At 41.4% G+C, this 14,483-nt stretch overlaps 1 protein-coding gene across 1 annotated transcript in view; it reads right to left on the reverse strand.

Annotated features, from left to right (window-relative positions):
* Window positions 1-14,483, reverse strand: part of LOC125881764 (cadherin-6-like) — an 86,572-nt gene that overhangs the window by 47,982 nt on the left and 24,107 nt on the right. The window contains exon 2 of the mRNA XM_049565078.1: window positions 9,712-10,098. Within this exon, the coding sequence (XP_049421035.1) occupies window positions 9,712-9,948 (237 nt within the window). The 5' untranslated portion in view covers window positions 9,949-10,098. The remainder of the gene's footprint in view (window positions 1-9,711; window positions 10,099-14,483) is intronic.

Below are 14,483 nucleotides of genomic sequence, written 5' to 3' on the forward strand. Positions count from 1 at the left end.
GGGAACAGGTTAAAATATTCTCATGTACTAAGAAAATATGTCTCAAAGGCGAAAACAACTAGAAACAATACCTGTGCAGTGAATTAACCGTGAATTGAGCGTTTACTTAAACTATGAAATCATCAGTGACAAGCTATATATTTCAAAACCTTCCACCTAATTTGCCTTTTCTTCTGAGTGATACCATAATATTTCCAATGGTTGGCTTTTTTTTTTTTTTATAGTCAAAGATATTTATTTCTATTTCTATGTGCTTCACCCTTCCAGTTTGAAGTGGGCTGAGAAATGAAGTGGTACTCATCAGACATCTGTGCGTGAGAACTTAGAAGCGAGCCGTCTTTGTTTGTGAAATTAATCTGCTTCAAGTGCAGCAAATGTTAGTGCAGACTCGATCTGGCCGCCATTTGTGCTTCACTCGAGTTAGGCCAAAAAGATGGCACTGGAAATGGGCTGCTTAGGGCAATTAGCCAGTTAGCCTTTAAGGCCTTGTGTCCTGGCCTGTCGAGAACTGGCTGCCTTCTATGTAGCCAGATGGTAGCCTCAGACTGTGCACAAAAATAGCCTATCAAATGTCTGTTGATGTGTAAACTTGAGATCTGCGGTCAGAGCTGCAGAGACTTAAAGGTGAAATGTCAGTTAACATATATTTGTCTCTTGTGGACATCTGACATCTTTTGTTTTGTGCCCCATGCATAATTTCCTGCATGTTATCTTTTAATTACAGGCAATGCTCAACAGTTTGTATTCGCTTTGCTGCAGGGCCACAGCCGAGGTCATGTCCTCAGTGTTGGATTTGGGAATTTGGGGGATTTTAACAACCTGAGTAGCTGTTTACACTGTACAATTACACGCAAACTGTACAGTGTCTTTTTATATGATTTTGGAGATTATTTTATAACAATATCCCTAAAATTTGCATTTCTATACTGCAAAAAAGTATTTTTATTACCTCATATTTGTCTTTGACCATGCTTTTTTTAAAATATTTTTGAAAGGTTGTGTAGTTTGGGGCGTCGGTAGCGTAGTGGATAGTGCCGCCGCCCCATGTACAGAGGCGATGCCTCGCTGCAGCGGTCGCAGGTTCGACTCCGGCTTGCAACACTTTGCTGCATGTCAACCCCCACTCTCTCTCTCACCCCATTGCAATCTGTCCTGTCCATTAAAAGCAAAAAGCCCAAAAAAATAATCTTTTTTTAAAAAAAAAAAGTTGTGTAGTTAGTTGTGTATTTCAACGACTTTCAAGTTCAAAATCAAGTTTAATTTTTCTTGACGCTAGTGCAACATCTTGCATAATTCTTTATTTTATTAAGATTTATTAACAGTTAGTTCGGCCCTGCAATCTGATTGGTCGAGAGACAGTAAAACCGTGATGATATTGGAGTACAACATCACGGTTATTTCACTGTGTATGTATCACTCCGCCTCACAGTTGATTGCAATCAACAATCATATCAAAACTGACGGTTAGTGTCAGTTAGGTCAGCAGTTGTGTTGTAGGCTAATTAATTCATCCACTGTCAAACAGCCAAAAATATGGATTTATTTCCTAAAATAAGTTTTGAATTGAACTATGAATGGTCATCAGAGGAAGATGAGGGAGAGGAGAAGCTGAATCCATCTGATTCGGCCTGCGGCCTCGTGCCTACGACCGAATCACAGCCGTGACAATATCACAGTACAACATCACTCCCTCTAGTGTGATATTGCTTAAATAAAGGTTATTTTTCATAAGATTCAAAGAGAAGTTCATTTCTAATGGAAAGAGGCTAAAATATGTGCACTGAAAGATTTATTCTTTTTTTAAAAATTGGATTTTTACAAAAGCACTAAGAGGCGGGTGAAAAAAATGTTTTGTTGTTGTTTATCTCATATAAAGGAGATATAGTCTCCTACGTACAAGATATTATCTCATAACCTACATATGATACCTATGAGATAATAGCTTAAATATGTCATATGTATAATGGCATGTAGGTATAAGATATAACCTCATACTTACCTTGTATGTATGAGATCATTTTAATATAAAGGAGATAATATCTCCTACACAGGAGATAAACATTGCCCATAAATATTATTTTTCACTTTGCCTCTCAGGGCTTCTGTAGTTTTTACATCTCAATTTAGATATAAATAACTTTATGTAATGTTGAGATTTTTTGCAGTGCAGACAAAAAATGAATGAATATCATATCTGATTTTATCTGAATTAAACCTGGCCATCTATCTGCTTGATAGCAGAGACAAAGCCTGAATGTTTGATGATAGAAAATCAATTAATCTCACCCTGACAAAACCAATGGGTGTTTGAACAGTAGTAGGCGGGTGATAGTGTGAAAACAATTGTGAGGTGCTGTGGTTATGTTGCCGTATCTTGCTCAGACATCGCGTCACGCCTGCAACGTTGTCAGACAGATGTTTGCTGGGCCCCATCGCCGCATGACCTCATCACACCCTTTCCTCCGCCGCTCACACGGCAAAGGGGAAGAGCATAATTGAAGTCGCCCCCTCCCAGCGTGCACGCGGGAACTTATCGCCTAATCAACAAACACTGCCAATGTGTGCTCCAGGTCGCCGCTGGAGACCGTAGGGGTTGCCATGGCGCGAGTACAACCAGGCCTGTGCCATATTGCAAACTCCTTGCCTCTTTGCCAAGGTGAGCAGCTGGTAATGGGGAGAGCATGAACAGAGACCGAAAATCACCCCAACCCCCACAAACAAACACACAAATCCCTGCACCTTTCCACTCCGCTGCCGTAAGACGCTCGAGTCCTTCCCCCAGGTCGCCTCAACCGCTGAGTCATACAGGACTGGGAAGAATATTATGTCTGAGTTCATCTGCCTTTTTTTTCTTTCCTCTGATTTCCAGCCCATTACTGGAGGCTAGTGTTGCAGGCGTGTGTGTGTGTGTGTGTTTGTGTGTTTGCGTGCACGCTGGTGTGTTTGTTCACATGCAGAGAACATTGCTCACTTGCTAGGGACTGTGTTGAGGAGTCTACCCAGCAGACCCAGAACCACTGGGGCCTATCAGGGGCTGTAAATACTTTATGAGATATGATAGTACAGCACAAACACTCCTAAACCACAGGCCATTAACCATTTTCAGTGGATATGTGCCCTTTGGTAAAGTAAGAAATAATGAAATAAACAAACATTCTCTTCCCCCAGTGACAGCCCGGGCCCTCGGAGGCCTGCATGCAGCTCGCCTGCTAATGAGAGGCAGTGTACGATTCCCCTCCTGCAGGAAAAAAAAAAATCATTGGCCAATACAGCAAGATTAGCAAGATTAGCAGCCAACCAGCTCTACAACAAGACACTGCCAGAGTCTCCTGTTCCCCTTCATCTCGATCGCTTCCCTTAATTCCTTCCCGTTCCAACTGCTTTTGTTACGCTTGTTCAGGAATGATTAAACTTTCATTTGTTAGCACTTCACAACTCGATAAAGCCGTCGTAAAAAAAGAAAAAGGAGCGAAAAAAAAGCAACCGGGGGAGATTGAGTTTACCAAATAACCGGAGACGGGATGTTGTAATTCAAGTATAGTTTCATCATTCTATCTTTTACTGTGTGTCAAGAGCTGCTCCCTTGTTTATAATAACCTGCCATTGTGTTATTTCCAATTCATTTTTTTCACCACTAACAAAAGTGGTTTTGTTCCATGCTGTGTTCTCTAGTTGCCATAATGTCACTTGCAATGACAAAAGCCTTCCCTTTTGTGTTTCTGGTGGTGTTTTATTTTTTTTTCTTCAGACCCACTGCATTGTGAGAATATGGCCTCCACCTGAGGATACAGATGCAGATGGTTGTTCTCTATGTTGAGCCATGTGCTCGACTCAAAAGCTATTCATTCTTTTTAGGGCCTCATTCATCACTCGTACTTTATCAAGCAATTAACAAACAGTAATTGCAATCAGATAGGATCTACGTACTGCAATCCTGTGTGACAACTGGCTAGTGAGCTGACAATGAGGAGGAGCGCCCAGCTGCATGTACTTGGGGGAAACAACAAGCGCTCAGAGCCATGATTAAGTGTGGTGCTCAAAGGTTGATGTCTTAATGGCATCTTCAGGAGACGGGCTCTTAGGCCGCAGCCTCTGGCTCTCTAAGTGTATACCACACTCAGATAATCCATTCTTCTTTTGCTATTAGTCCTTTTACAAGCTAAAAGGACGAGTGGCACATCAATCACCACTCTCTGAAGACAAAGTGGTTTGATCATGCTCGGTACTTACTTCTGATCTTCATTCACTCTGTGCTTTTTTTGTTCTTTTCAACTTTTTCTGTTCTTCCTTGTATTTGCTCCCCTCATACCATACTGAGTGTTGTAATCCTTTTAGACTGGGGCTGAAAGTCAACCCTCACTTTGGGAGGACGTATGTTGCAGAATCTCATTTGGTTGGATGACTCTATCCTCCGTGGACACACGATAGGAATGCAAAGCACTAGCCCCATTCAACTCCTCACACAAAACCGCCTTTCTTCCTCCTCAGTCGTCCTGACCTTGCCACAACGCTCCACAATCTCCTCAATTACAGTAGGTTGGAAGAGGAGACGGATATCTTGACTTCCGCTCCGCTGCATGTAAAGCAAGCATTATTTGGCCCGTCTTCTTGTACATCCCCCAATGTTATCTGGGTCGACACTGTGTTTTCATTTTGTTGAACAAATAATACCTTCGGAGGAAGTCATATTTTACTGTAGGGCAAGACAGCCGCTTTAGGACGGCTTGATGTGAGTGGAATGGACATCGTGCAAGCGGCCACAGAGCTCACAGTAAGCACAAAATATATTGGACAGCCAACAGCAAACAAAGCCTGAGGATGGATGGATAGAAGTCCGATATATGAGCATTAGCCGATCAGAGTATCATGTCATGTCTGTTATCCGATGATGAGATGATTCTCAGAGACAGAATCATACACTCATATACAGCTTGTTATTTATCTTTAAGCATCTCATTAAAGATATGAAATGTAACTTTTCAGCAATGAATGTCTAAAAACAACTACACCAATATTTGTTTGTTTTTTTTTAGGTAAGTTGTGTACTCACATTATCCCAAATATTTCCAAAAATGTTGAAATCTGTAATTTCAATCAAGCACATGGTCCGTGTTATTTGGCAGCCATCATATCCCCTTTGCCTCAGGGCTGTCCACTAGAAGCTGTCATTAGCTGACTTTTTAACCAGTTTAAAGCCACAATAGTTACAATACACTTCATAGATCTTGGTCATTTTTAACTACACTTTAAACCGATAAAGGATTTGAGTCATCGGATGTCAGAATCTGAAGTTATCAGAGTAACACGCTAAGCAAACATTAGCAGGAACTCCACTCCAGCCCCTGCCGTGCCAAACAGCATCAGATAAACACTGATTTTTAACATGGGACTGCTTTATTCAGTATTTTTACCGGTTTAAATCACCAGTTCTGTTTATTTTGGAGAGGAGGAGAATTCTGAGGATAATTTGGCTCCTGGTAAAAACCTCCTGAATGTCTGGATCAGAAATAAAGTGAACACACAGTAGCAGGAGCTCGTCTGGAAGCCCTACTCCGACATACCAAACAGTGACAAGGAAACACTGATTTGGTCCAATTGTTTTGGAGAAAAAAAAAGACCTCTGTGGATGATTTGGCTCCTGGTACAAAACTCTTGAACAAAGAACACTGAAGGAATTCTGGCTGGGTAAAGTTTCAGCTGGTTGCAAGCTGCAATCCTCACCACTAGATGCCTCTAAATCCCCTTAAATCTTGCACACTGTTCCTTTAAGGCATCGGATATCTGGATCTTAAGTTATCAGAGGAACAAGCTGAGTAAATGTTAGCAGCAGCTCAGCTCCAGCCCCTGCTGTGCTGCACAAACACTGAATTTAATGTGAAACTGTTTTATTCAGTATTTTTACCTGTTTAAATCAGCGAGTCTGTTTGTTTCGGAGAGGAAGAGACCTCTGCGGATAATTCAGCTCCCGATAGAAACCTCCTGAATGGCTTTGAGCTTACGTTACCAGAGAAAAAAGGTGAGCACACATTAGCAAGAGCAGGAATAGCAGCCCCTCCGTGATGAGCCGAACAATGTTGGAGAAACACTGATCTTTAATGTGAAACTGTTTTATTCAGTGTTTTTACAGTCTTCAATGAGTCTGTTTATTCTGGAGAGGAAGGAGCTCTACAATAATTTGGCCTCTGGTAAAAACCTTGATAAACACTGTAGGAATCCTAATTGGTAGGGAAAAAAATGACATTATGCATTTAAGACCAGATTTTTTTTCTGTACATTATTGTGAAACTGCATTGTGCCACTAAGAAAAGGCACCACAAGCAGTTTTTTTCCATTTTCATTGCTATTGTAGAAACTAAACTTTTCAAAATAGTTGCATTACAAATTCAGATTTTTTTGTGTGTGTGTGACTGTAATATGCAAATAAACCAATATCTTGTGAAATTAGCATTCATTTGGATTGATGGATGGAGAAGATTTAAAAAAAAAAAAAAAAAAAGCAAAGCAGAACCCTGTCTTCATGAATATGTATTGACAAGACAGTACATAATGAGGCATTTTTTAAATGAAGAAAAAATAGCAACTTTTCAAATGTTGACATGTAACAAGTTCAAGTTGTGTTGCGTAGACGGTAGCTTCATGGAAACTAAATCCTGGAAGAATAAACAATAGACATTGAAGAAAAGACACAGAGTGAGGGAGAGATACTTCAGGAGACTAAAGCTGTAGATGTAATGAACTGAGCTCAGCGTTACAATAAGTGAGATGGACACCGTGGCGTTGTTTTTCTTGCAGATATCTTCGACACTGAAGTGCTCCCTGCTGCGGTGTCTTCACTTCTTAGAGGTCACTTATCAACTTAGCAGCACGGTAAGTATCCTTGGGTTCTCTAATGATGAAATTTCTGTATGTGCCACTCTTTTCTTTTCAGCTGTGGTTGGTGGTTACATCTGCTCACACCAACTACTGAGTACTTCCTTTTTTCATTCTGAACAAACTGCCGTCAGAAATGGAAAAACAGAGTCAAAGAGTTTAAATTCTGAAGGAGCTCGGAGCTGGGCTCGGCTCCCTCAAGAGACCTGAGTCCAGCTGAAGACAGAGTTTGGACAGGTCCGAAAATAGATGCAGAGACATTTCTACTAATGCAAGGTTACTGTTTGAAACTGTTTAGTTTAGGTACATGATTTATATCAGATTTTATGATACAACTTCCAAATGTAGACAAACCCGAAAACACAAAGATCATCAGTTTTTCTTTTCCGAAAAGCTAGCGCTGATCCCAGTGCAGCATCTGATAAACCTCACAGCAAACTGAGCGCCGTAATTATATTATAAATCATGAATATTTTGATGTCTGTGTTTGTATTTGTATCCAATCTGTGATAATTAAGAGTTTTGTTAACAGTCTCATTAGGATACCCAAGTTTTAGTTGCAAGAACAAAACAATTCTTTTTCATTACCTAACTTTGAGTTATATAAGCATTTCTTTTGCTACAAAAAAGCCAAAGTTTCAAATGTTAAGTGCTGTCTGCAGCAGCTCTGTGAGAATTATGCCTGACTGAAATAATTTTTAAATAAGGAAGTGATCTGATCAAATAATAGAAGAACGAGATAACAGACCAACTTTTCTCTAGTGCAACAGTACATACGTTCGAACTTTGACACCCAGCCCTAGTTAAAAGACTGTATTGTGGTTAATTGTGGACTAGCAGGGCACGCTTTGGTGAAATCCTTGACCGTCTCAGCCCGTGCTGTGAGTGCTGTCCATGAGCTTTCTATGACTGACTAGACTAGATAATACACATGTCAAGTACGTAGGCATACAGAGTACACAATTCATGTTTTCCCTATAATATTCGGTGTGTCATGCACATGGAAATTAATAGGCCCGCCCCCCTAAAGTTGGAGATTCAAATCATCAGTTGAAGACCCCTCAGTTGACTGAGATCGCTTCGCTAGTTGAGTAGTTGATTTTTTATTTTGCCAGTCAGCGTGCTGTGCAGTGTATTTCTTGGGACATTTTGGTCCCCAGATTCTGTTGCAGTGTGAGCACTTTTGACTTTCATACTGCTCTTAGGTACAAGCAGTTGTGGACATGATACAGTGACCCAGAGGAGAGACTTTGCAGTGTAAAGTGTTCACACTAGGCTCAAGTAAAACAATTTGTGCAAGTGAATTACATGTAAAGTCAATGTAACAACGCAAATTAGACACAAATTCCCGCTGGGTAGCATGATGGATGTAACGCGAATGACGCAGCACAAATAAAGTGGCTTTGCATCATAACCTTAAAAATCAGAACTTCCGTGACCAATCTGTGCCGAGATAGCCAATCAGCAATGAGATACTCCACGTATGTATGATGCCGAGGACGTACCAGCAGAAGTTCATTCATTGATTCACATGTATGATGCAAGTTGTACGCCCATAAGAAGTGAGTCAACACAAAATATTCTAGTGTTCAAACTTGCCCAAGTAACGCAATGCGAAAAACTTGCGTTGCATTTGGTGTGAACACAACATAAGGCTCTGAGATATTTTCTGTGCCCACTAGCTAACCTGGTGGAGCAGGTGCCCCATGTACAAAGGCTGTGTGCTCATTCCCCCTCTCTCTGCCGATTTCACACTATAGCTGTCCCATCAAATAAAGGTAAAAAAATATCTTTAAAAAAAGAAATGGTGAATTAAATCTCACAGCAATTTAATAACGACACAGTCTCTGGCTTTTGTTTGATATCTAGTGTCGGCAAAAAAATGTTGCAGCACATTTCCAACCTGTTGTTAGCATATTTAGCTTGTTTACTATATTACCTGTTTGTTGCTGTCACACTGAATGTCCCGCTGAGCCCCAGTAAACTTTAAAACTTTAAATGGAAAAAAGAAAACAAATCATTGAATATTTGTTTTGAACAGCCGAATCTGATTCAACTGACACAATGCTGATTCAGGTACAGCCGTAGAAACTGATAGTCTGCCTTGTAAGCCTGTTTGGTCTTGGCATTCGCTGATGGAAGAAACTACGTTGATATCAGAATACAGACCCCCCGTCTGAGTAAATTTTTGTTGTTGGACACAATTTAGTCCATCTACATGTCAATATATTTAAACAGTATGTAGCTGTACACATTTTCCAGTGTGACATTATGCTGGTCAATTTAAGAAGTAATCAGCAGTCAGATAAAAGTCATTTGAAAATCTACAGGGATGCCTGGCTGGGGTTGCAGCCGTGCCAGCAGCAGAAGGAGCAAAATCTGAGTGTATCTTCGTAAGTTGATGATCACAAAAAAGGAAAAATCATATCCGTGGTTAGAGCAAAGATTAGGTAAATAAACAACTGTTTGGCTTACAGTTTTGCTTATCTTATCCACATAGTCACAAGACAACCCATTGTGAGCCGACGAGTACATGCATAAGGCACACAACACTCTGTGAGAAGCAGGATGCAAGGCATTGGCCCCAGGTGAAGATTTTAGGGAGTCCCGTTTGATTATTGTGTACATTTGGTTTCAGATCAGATGAGCTTATCTAAGGTGGACTCATCTGTGATCATCTCATGAAACTGCTGTGTGATCACTGGTGTAACAGAGCACGCATGTGAATGTGTGTGTTCAGCACTGCTATTAAGAGCAGCTGTAGTCTACAGCTGGTGTGGCAGTGAGGTCCTCTGAGTGTCTGATAAAGTGAAAAAGAAAGAAAGCATGCTCTTTAACTACCTTTCCGACATACTGCATGTCTGTCCCGGTGTACTCCTCCAACAAAAAGAACTGGTTCCACATCCAACCTCGTTTGGAGCGTCTCAGCGGCACTCCATTGGCGTCCTCTCCTGTCAGCCCCGTGGACCCCTTCCGCCCCCCTGTAGTCCTCCGCAGGGCCCTGAGCCCGCACCCTGGAGAGCTGAGGTGGGCCATGACCCACAGCACCATCAATACGTAAACTTTCCTTCTATCCATGGCCACACCACCACAACCTTCTGTCTTCTCCCCCCCCCCTCAGTGGTCTGTGTCCAGTGGTTTTTGGTCAGAGTATCGGATCAGTCCACATGCTGTAATCTACTGAAGCAGGAAAGGCTCCTCTGACTCACATGGGGCGGCAAACAGCACCTGGAACATTTACAGAGAAAAACAGAGTGTCAATACTGGGAGGGGAGGCAGCGATTTGTTACTGCACAAGCTCTCGTTTTGTTCCATAACCTGTAGTCAAGACCAACTGAGTTGAGCTCCAGGCTTTCTGAAGATGCAGTGCTTTTAAAATTGAGTCAAGACCAAGTGCAGATAGGGATTGAGAAAGACAGGGAAAGAAAAAAAAAACCTCCGCGAGATGTACTTCCAAAAATGTGCTTCAAGTGTTTGTTTTTTTTATAAAATCAATAGAGATAAAGATCTATGAGAACACAAAAACAAATGAAAACTAAAATAAGTAAACCTTGAACAAACACTCAAAACAAGGAATGAAACAAACCAGCGAAATGCCAGCCTGTTTCAGTGAAATCAATTGACCTAGTTTTTTGACACAAAGTTAATTTTACTCTCAAATCCTCCGCTTTTCTTTACATTCTCTCATCCCGTACCATCGTCTTACTTCAGACATGTTCTCTCCCATCTTCTGCAGTGTCCACCTGCTTTAGTGAATAAACTAAAGATGCTGGAAAGGCAGATCTGATGCGACCCTTGATATGTGGCAATCACTTGAAAAGACCTGCCTAAAATCGAAGAGCAAAAGAACAAATTATTCAATATAATTTATATAATTTGTTTTTTGGTATCATCAACAAATTTCTCCTGTAAACAACTGTATTTTTTTTTAGGTTTCTCTCCAAACACGACATTTTACAAGATCACATTTGAAACATCAACCTCCCTTGACTGTTAGTTCTGGCCACCTGCTGCTAACAGCTAACGTTAACTAGCTCTCTTCCTGCTGATTTCAGCACAGACTTAAAGTATTTTGTAGCATTATCAGGGGAACAGTAGGGTGCCTCCCCTCAGTACTGAAGCCGTCCTTGGGAAGATATCTGTCCATGCCAAAACTGTTTACTGTTGTTGCCAGGACAACAGGACAGTATTAATCTCAAGTCCTGCTTTTTAGCCTGCGCAGACTTGATGTGACACAACGGAGAAACATCTGCCCCTGCCATCAGTGAATGCCATCTTATCTGCTGTATTGGCAGTCAACAAGGCAAATATTGGCTGACACAGATGTTTGGCCGATAAAGTGGTTCATCTCTAGTTTTTACTATATTTGATACATCATAATTCCCTAGAATGCTGTGAAAACATCAAATGTCTCCTTCAAACAATCGTATTTATTGAAGTTCTCAAAAAAACAAAACAAAATTGTACAAGACTACACTGAACACATCATGAGAATAATTTACCAAATCTTAAATTTTAGTGAAATGTAACTCAGCTGTTAGCAGTTAGTGGTTGGAACTAACATCTAACGGAGGTTGCGCTAACAGCTAATGTTAATTACCTCTCCTCCTCCTGTTGATTTCAATGTGGATTTGTTTTTCACAATGTAGTGGGAAATATGAGGGAAACAAAGGTGCATCCCCTGACACTTCATAGTGAGTTTTTTTTTTTTTTTTGCATCCTCTCATGCTGAAAATGTCCTCAGAGAAAATCTGTTTGTTCCAAACACATTTACTATTGTCCAGTTATTGACAATGGTATGCCATTAGTCTGGAGCTCTGCATTTTAACCTGTGCAAAACTGAAAAATATCGCCCACTGCCATCAGCGAATGTCCTCTTATTTCTTAGCCGAAAGGCAGATAGCAGTCAACAAGGCAAATATCAGCTAATACCAATGCTCAACCAATAAATTGTTGCATTCCTTGACAATACACAGTTTGAGGCAGAAGCTTTTGAGTGATCCAGTCCAGGTCAAAAACTGGCATGAGACAAAGGCCAACACAGCAAAGAGCAGACTTCGAATCTGTAACACAGCTTTGCATGTGATTGACTTTTCTACCACCACACACCCACATCCACACAAGCTCTGATAAACATTCATGTGCACACACGTGCTGCATGTTGACTGTCAGTCATCTGATTGATGGGCAGGCTGAGTGCCGCCTAACCTGATAAATATCAGATTAGAAATATTACACATCAATGTATTGGCTTACATCTTGTACAGCATGTGTAGAGCTACTTTATCTGCATTAAGCCCCTGAATCAACATCTAATAGAGTGCAAGGCTCAATGTGGAGCGGCCCATTCTATCTTTTTAAACAATCTGCTTCGGCACACTTTGTTATCAGACCCAGCAGAATGCCAATGGAGACCCTGGGCAATGTCAACCCCAGTTTATTACCTTAAGATCAGTGTAAAGATACTGAACAAAATGACTGTTTGCAAACCACAGAGAAGGGCCCTGATGTGGGCAGTGGAATATCTCCGCTCGCTGTCTCTCAATCATTTTCTCGCATCCATCTCCTTTCCTTTTTCTCTGCCTGCCGTCCTCTGAAGGCCGGAGCAGAACGTGCTGGTAAATGTGTGGAGGAAACGGAACAAGAGGAACAGAGCAGGATGGAGGTGCAGGGGAAGGAGGGGTGGGAAGAAAGAGAAAGAAGGCCATGTATTCTGCCTTTGTTCTCATTATTCCTCCCCGGCTGGGCAATATCCAGGCCGCCAGTGTTCCGCGGCCGGGGTTTGGTAGGAGGGTTATCAGTGGGTCCGCTGGGGAGCGTCTGCAACGTTCCTCCATATCGCGCTCTCTCAGAAGGCTGGTGGGGTGGGGAGGAGGGTGCAGTCTAGCCCCAATGTATGGCAAGTCTGGCTGGCTTTCCTCACACAGTATGTTGGGGAATGAGGAAACGATGTCTCTGGACATGAATTAAGTACCCTGACCTGCATGCAGAAGTGGAGCCAGACAGACTGAAGGGAGTGAGAGAAATGGAGCGAGAGAAGAGGAGTGAGAGGAAAGGTGCCGGCTAAGGGGAGTGTAGTCCTGTCACAATATCACAATTCTGTCTCGGATACTGGCGCTAAGTTTAGTATCTGAAAATCTGATACCAGAGAAATAAAGAAAAACCATCAAGCAATGTCACAGAGCAACCGCTGAGCTTTACACAAACAGATGTCTTACCACATCGACTGGGAAAGCTTTATAGCAACTTCTGTACAGGGGTTTTGATGTCGGCTGGGTGTCTTTGTTGGCTCGATAAACAAAATACAGTAGCTGCATATTTCACTCCTGTGCCAGTCTGTCAAGCTGTTTGTGGTGAAGAAGGATACGGTTCAAAACATAATGGAATGTTTGATACAGTTGTCTGTTTTTTAGCTATTTGGCTCTGTCTGTTCCACTGGCAGGGGTTCATAAAGACAGTTTCACTCTCTCCTACAAGCCCATCCCAAAGGGCCACGATGGCTCAGAGTCCAACATCATGTAAAGATACTTGTGAACTGTTTTTTATTAACAACAGTGTGGCGTACCTCACTTTGCCACAGTTTACAGGTCCTAACATACATGGTAAAAAGAGAAAAAGTGTGGCACACTCATTTTTCCAATGACATGGAACTAGGCGTGTCACAATAACAACATTTGATGGACGATATATTGTCCCCAAAATGAACAATATTATTGCCATTTTGATACCATTTCATGCCACTGAAAAAATGATAATATTTTAGCATGATAATGCAATAAATTTGGAATTCTTAAGAATATTCAGACAATGCAGGTTTTAAAACATGATTTTCTACTTTAGGAGCTGGACCGTTAGTAGGAGCACTGTTGGAATAAATATACCGTTTGGTTATTTATGCTCAACACTCGCAGCACAGAGTGAACACTGGGCACAGGCAGAGTAGCAGAAGGCCAGGCACAGTGAAAGTGAAACTTTTAACCGTTCATTGCACTGGGTCTCAAAGTTTGCTTTGAGTCACAAACAGCTGCACCTCTCATCTATCAATCTGATTTGATTAGCTCTGATTGAACTGGCCTTTCAATTATCCACCCTATGACTCTCCATAAATTGCTGCTGAGGAAAAATCAGAGGAGCTCATAAAAAAAGACAAACACAGGCAAGTAAAAAGGACGTTTACGACCCCCCCTAGAGTCGGCAAAATGGCTGAGGTCATGTCCATATATCGAATGATATGCTGATAATGTTTTCTTTACCAAAAGGTTTGTAACCAGAAAAGTTGGTTCCCAGCTGAGACCAAAAAACAGCAAATTGTCCTTGACCTGAAGTGCACACCATGATGACATCAGTGGGCGTGTCACATTCTACAGGCTGGAAAAAGAGGATGGAGCCCGTACACAATAGACTTCTGTGTGGTTCAGTGGTTTTCAAACTTTTTGTGCCTTAGGCACACCACAGGGCAAGCCAAAAGCTGTGCACAATAGCCTCTATAACATGTGTTATCATTTATCACATAAAATGTCAAAAATGTTTTATTTACTAATATCAAATAGCATTTAACAACCGACTATTACTCATGATATATTTATTAACAAAATGATTCAAGAATCAATTTT

The sequence above is a fragment of the Epinephelus fuscoguttatus genome, linkage group LG21 (assembly GCF_011397635.1).
Source record: "Epinephelus fuscoguttatus linkage group LG21, E.fuscoguttatus.final_Chr_v1".
Taxonomy (NCBI): Eukaryota; Metazoa; Chordata; class Actinopteri; order Perciformes; family Serranidae; genus Epinephelus; species Epinephelus fuscoguttatus.